This window comes from Beta vulgaris, chromosome 5, assembly GCF_026745355.1.
Source record: "Beta vulgaris subsp. vulgaris cultivar EL10 chromosome 5, EL10.2, whole genome shotgun sequence".
Classification (NCBI taxonomy): domain Eukaryota; kingdom Viridiplantae; phylum Streptophyta; class Magnoliopsida; order Caryophyllales; family Amaranthaceae; genus Beta; species Beta vulgaris.
In genome coordinates this window covers 17704342-17708722 of record NC_079206.1, presented here as the reverse complement: position 1 = coordinate 17708722, position 4381 = coordinate 17704342, and the positions used below count along the sequence as shown (strand labels likewise).

At 36.8% G+C, this 4381-nt stretch overlaps 1 protein-coding gene across 1 annotated transcript; it reads right to left on the bottom strand.

Moving 5' to 3' along the window:
• Positions 1-2389: 2389 nt before the first annotated feature.
• LOC104908161 (inositol-tetrakisphosphate 1-kinase 1) lies at positions 2390-4118 on the bottom strand. The gene is made up of 2 exons (XM_048644802.2): positions 2699-4118; positions 2390-2604 (listed from the first exon to the last, which is right to left on the bottom strand). Exon 1 carries the CDS (start codon positions 3873-3875, stop codon positions 2847-2849), a length of 1029 nt encoding a protein of 342 aa, XP_048500759.1. The 5' UTR covers positions 3876-4118; the 3' UTR covers positions 2390-2604; positions 2699-2846.
• Positions 4119-4381: the final 263 nt, after the last annotated feature.

Below are 4381 nucleotides of genomic sequence, written 5' to 3'. Positions count from 1 at the left end.
GATCTGTCCGTCATCAAGTAGTCCATTTTTTTATCATGTCATCAAACTATGAATGTCATGAGCCACTCTCTAATGAAGGCGACTTTCATTATGGTTTAGATATATAGAGCGCAATAAGCTTAAGGCATCCCATAGATTCAAAAGATACTCCATGCAAGGACTAGAAAGATGATAACTTATTTCTACTACCAGTGAAATCCATCACATGAAACTTGAGTCCTCCAAGATGAAAAAGGAAAAAAAAATAGAACTTTAAAAAATTAAACAAAATGCATTTAACTCTCCCATAGAAAGGATGTTAGATATCAAAAACCCCAAATCGTAGCTATCAGATTAATATTCAAAAAGATATCCCAAATCACATATTGTGAATAGGCACACAAAGAGATTCATTAGTTACTGTTTGATGTGGATGAACTTGATATGAACTTCCACCTACTCTGATTTTAGAATGTCTGGTTGGCTATAATATAGTGTCTGCTATCGTTGAAGCCACAGCAACTAGGAGCCAACTTCCCTAACCTTGTCACCTAATTATTTCAAACTTACCCTTGATGAAGTATAGTTCGAATTTGCCTCTATAAGAAACCAGTGGCAGGGAGATAATAAAGAGACATATTCAAGTACCTTCAATTTTTAAAATCACCACTCATCATGAGATTCAGATGTTTTGTGCCTCCAAAAGTACTTCAACTTCGAGATTTCTAATTTGAATCTAGAAGAATAACTTATTGCACAAATTCCAAAATATAAAAAATATGTGATTCTTCATAACATTAAAAATTCATGACAAAAAGTCTTACATATCAGTAACTATCATCACAAATTATCTTCAAACCCAACATCATATGATCATCATACTTTTGCTGAAACAAGATAACTTAATGAATAGACAGTGTCTCATTACAGATGGCAATACATGATACCAAGGTAGCATAATCTAAAGGTGAAATTTGTGGGAAAATCTGACTCAAAACTAGTGCTTGTTACCAACACAGCAGACGTCAGAAGATGTTCTCATTTCAACAAAATCAAACCCTTCAGAATGATTGGTCACAGAAACCACACCACAATGACAGAGCGAGATAAATCAAACCAAGCATCCACATCACAGAAGCTTTCAGTCATGTTTGGGTGGTAAATCTTACCATGTGATGAAATTGTCCACCCTGCACATCATATCAAATTGCTCACTATCCAAGATTCCTAGCTGCTCCCAAATATGACTTCAAGCAGGAAATGCTTTACCTGAAAAAACTGGAATCCTACATGCAATATGCTAGGGTGCATTCTTTTAACTACGTGAAATTAATGTGTTTTTTGGGGATATGGGTTGATGACAAATCCAAGCACAGCACTGAATTCCAACAAGAAGAACAAGGAAACCATATTTGAAACCAAAGCTTTGTTGCACAACCACCAGATATCAAAAAGATGCTAGTGAATATCGATGACAAACTAGATATTAACTGGATAACATTACAAAATACAAAAATCATTATAAGGTTTTAAAGCCAAAGAACGAAAAGTCCATCAATAATCCTAATCAACTTACATTCACTTCGGGATGTAAAAACCTGCATCAAAAGCTTGAGTGCATCTCAAGTAGGCTATCTACAAATACTCTTAAAAGTCGCAGTGCACTCTGAAACAGAAACATGTTACACAAGGAAAACAACAAAGTTCCTAAAAGTGAGCACTAAGGCAAATTCTAAAATTGAGATATCTATATAGCAATTAGCTACAGATCAATGTCCAGCTATACATGGACCAATCAATAGACATTCAGAAAAGTTTTAAGCTTGAGGAGGGGTTATCAGAACTCCAGAGACCATACCAGGTCCTACATGGCCTACATCAAATCTGCAATAGTACATTTGCAAGGCCTAAAACCAAGATGGCCAACCAGCCAACCAGGATAATAGATTACTATAAATATGTGATGACAGAACCACTTAAGTGCATAGAACTTGATGATACTCCGATTCCCCTAAACACGGTCAAACTGGAATTAACAGGCCAAGATCAATCAGTTTTGCATAATAACAAAGCCGATTTCAGTTAGTTCCTGTAGACTGTAGTGCAACAATATGCTAAGCTACAAATCAGTGGCACCTAACTTCATGGAACTTTCACAGTGACAAGATGAAATCTAATATTTGCTTCACATAAACAACTCAAATGCTAGTTTCAGCTTTGCTCCTATAACCACGCATCATTTGCCAAGAATATACCAAGCATCATAAAAGCTACACAGAAAGCATAATGCAATTTTTGTTAGAATCAACTAAAAGTGCAATACCATTTAACAAGTACAAAGAATCAAATAAACGAAATGTCAAACAGGAGAAAATATCTTTTGAAAAAAATCAACCAAATGGACAATTCATTGATCTAAAGTGCCCAAAAAAGGCACATGTTTGAACATTTCCTTACGAAAGAAGATTACAAAACTTGTCAAGAAAGAACAAACTAAACTAAACCCTTTCTAAAACATCAAAGCATAACTCTTTTTCCAAAAGTATCTCAAATAGCAACTCAAACTCCAGAACCAAGATGGAATATACATCATTTTGACACCCAACACCCAGCTAAAAGTGTCTCCTAAAAACAATAAGAAACATTAGTCGCGGAATAAAAAGAACAGTTAAACACCATCAGCAGACCCAAAGAAAAAAAAAATATCAAGAAAACCTACTTGTTCACCAGTCTGTACTGTCACCCTCTATCCAATGAAATTGTTAAAACCTTCATTTTCTTTCCCTTTCTCTTTTTCCATTTCTTGGGCTAGGATTAAAGAGAACAAGAAACTGTGACCTAATGTAACAAATTTATCCTGCATTTCCTCACTGACAAACACCTTCAATACCAAATTTATCCACCAACTTCCTATCTTCATTATCCTCATTCTCCACCACTTCTCTTCTCTCTTTCTTGGCCACAACATTCCAGAAGAAATCAGTCATCACACTTTCATACGACGGCATCTTCGCATAGCCCGGAAAATAGTTGATATCAATCACAAGATACCGATTTCCGAGCCTCGTATCCCTAATCACATCAAAATTAAAAAGATTCAGCTTCATAACCTCCCTCAACCCTCTCGCAATATCGGTAATAAACTCCTGAGGCGGCATCTCACAATCATCCAAATGCATCATCTTATAGTACTTCTCATCAGTCATCTCATTGTTCGCCAAATTCGACACCTGCGAAAAAGCCACCAATCCACCTAAACTCTCCAATTTATCCTCCAATACGTCCGGCAACGACTTCCTCTTGACGCATTTCACGTATTCTCCTACTACATACACCTTGAATATCACTCCTCCATGATTAATAAACTCCTGCAAAACAATTGGAGGTTTTAGATTGCCCAATCCTCCATGATTGTAAACCAGCGACATTTTATGCGATTTCGCGCTTCCATCGGCAACCAAGGGTTTCGCAATCACGGGAAACTTCAATCCATCCCAAGAACGATGATCACGAAGCGTTTCGGCATCGTAAATCACAATTTGTTTGGGAATTCCGAAAGTTTCACGGTCGTTTTGCGCGATTTTTAGCTCAGAAACGACCTGCAACATTGAAATACGGTTATGGAGGCGTTCAATAGCTTCAGGAGCATCAAGAATCACGACATTAGGGTTTTTCGCCTTGTAATCAACGAGTTGTAACTTCCAATCGTCACCGTACAATTTGTGAAGGATGCAATCGAACGGTCCTTGATCGATCAACGGTTTATCGGTGTCGATTTTGATCAAATCGATCAGACGCTCACGAGCAAGGTTGATTAGTGATTCTCGTATGAAACTTTGTTGTTTTTTCGGCGCTAAAGCGTAACCGATCGAAAATCGCCGACGTTCTTCTGCCATTAACGATGTAGTTTAGCAAGTTTGAATTGATTTCTACACAATATAAAAGCTCTCATAACAATGCAGGGGAAAACCCTAGCAAAATTCCGACGAAATTAGGGTTTTGAAATGACGGAAATTGTCGAAGAAATACAAGAGAATAGCGGAAATGGAGAAGAAAGAAAGAGATCGAAGTAAAATGAAGAGATGAATGTGAGGAGATGAAGGGGTATAAATAGCTTAGAGAGTAGACTAGGGTTAATATTGTCTAAATGAAGTTCAAAAAAGTTTTTAACTATGGTCAGTACTGTGAGGGGGATATGACGAGATATTTAGACACGTGGCGTCATCTAATGATCTGGATTGCGCTATGTGTTGGACGGTTGTGCCTCTTTTTGTTATTAGGTGATCAACGATTACGATTTTATGGAGTAATCTGCCTCGTGTCTTTTTTTCTTTTTTCTTTTTAAACAAGGCCTCATGTAGTTTTTTTTTCTTGGTTAACTTGAACGATAAATAAATAAGTT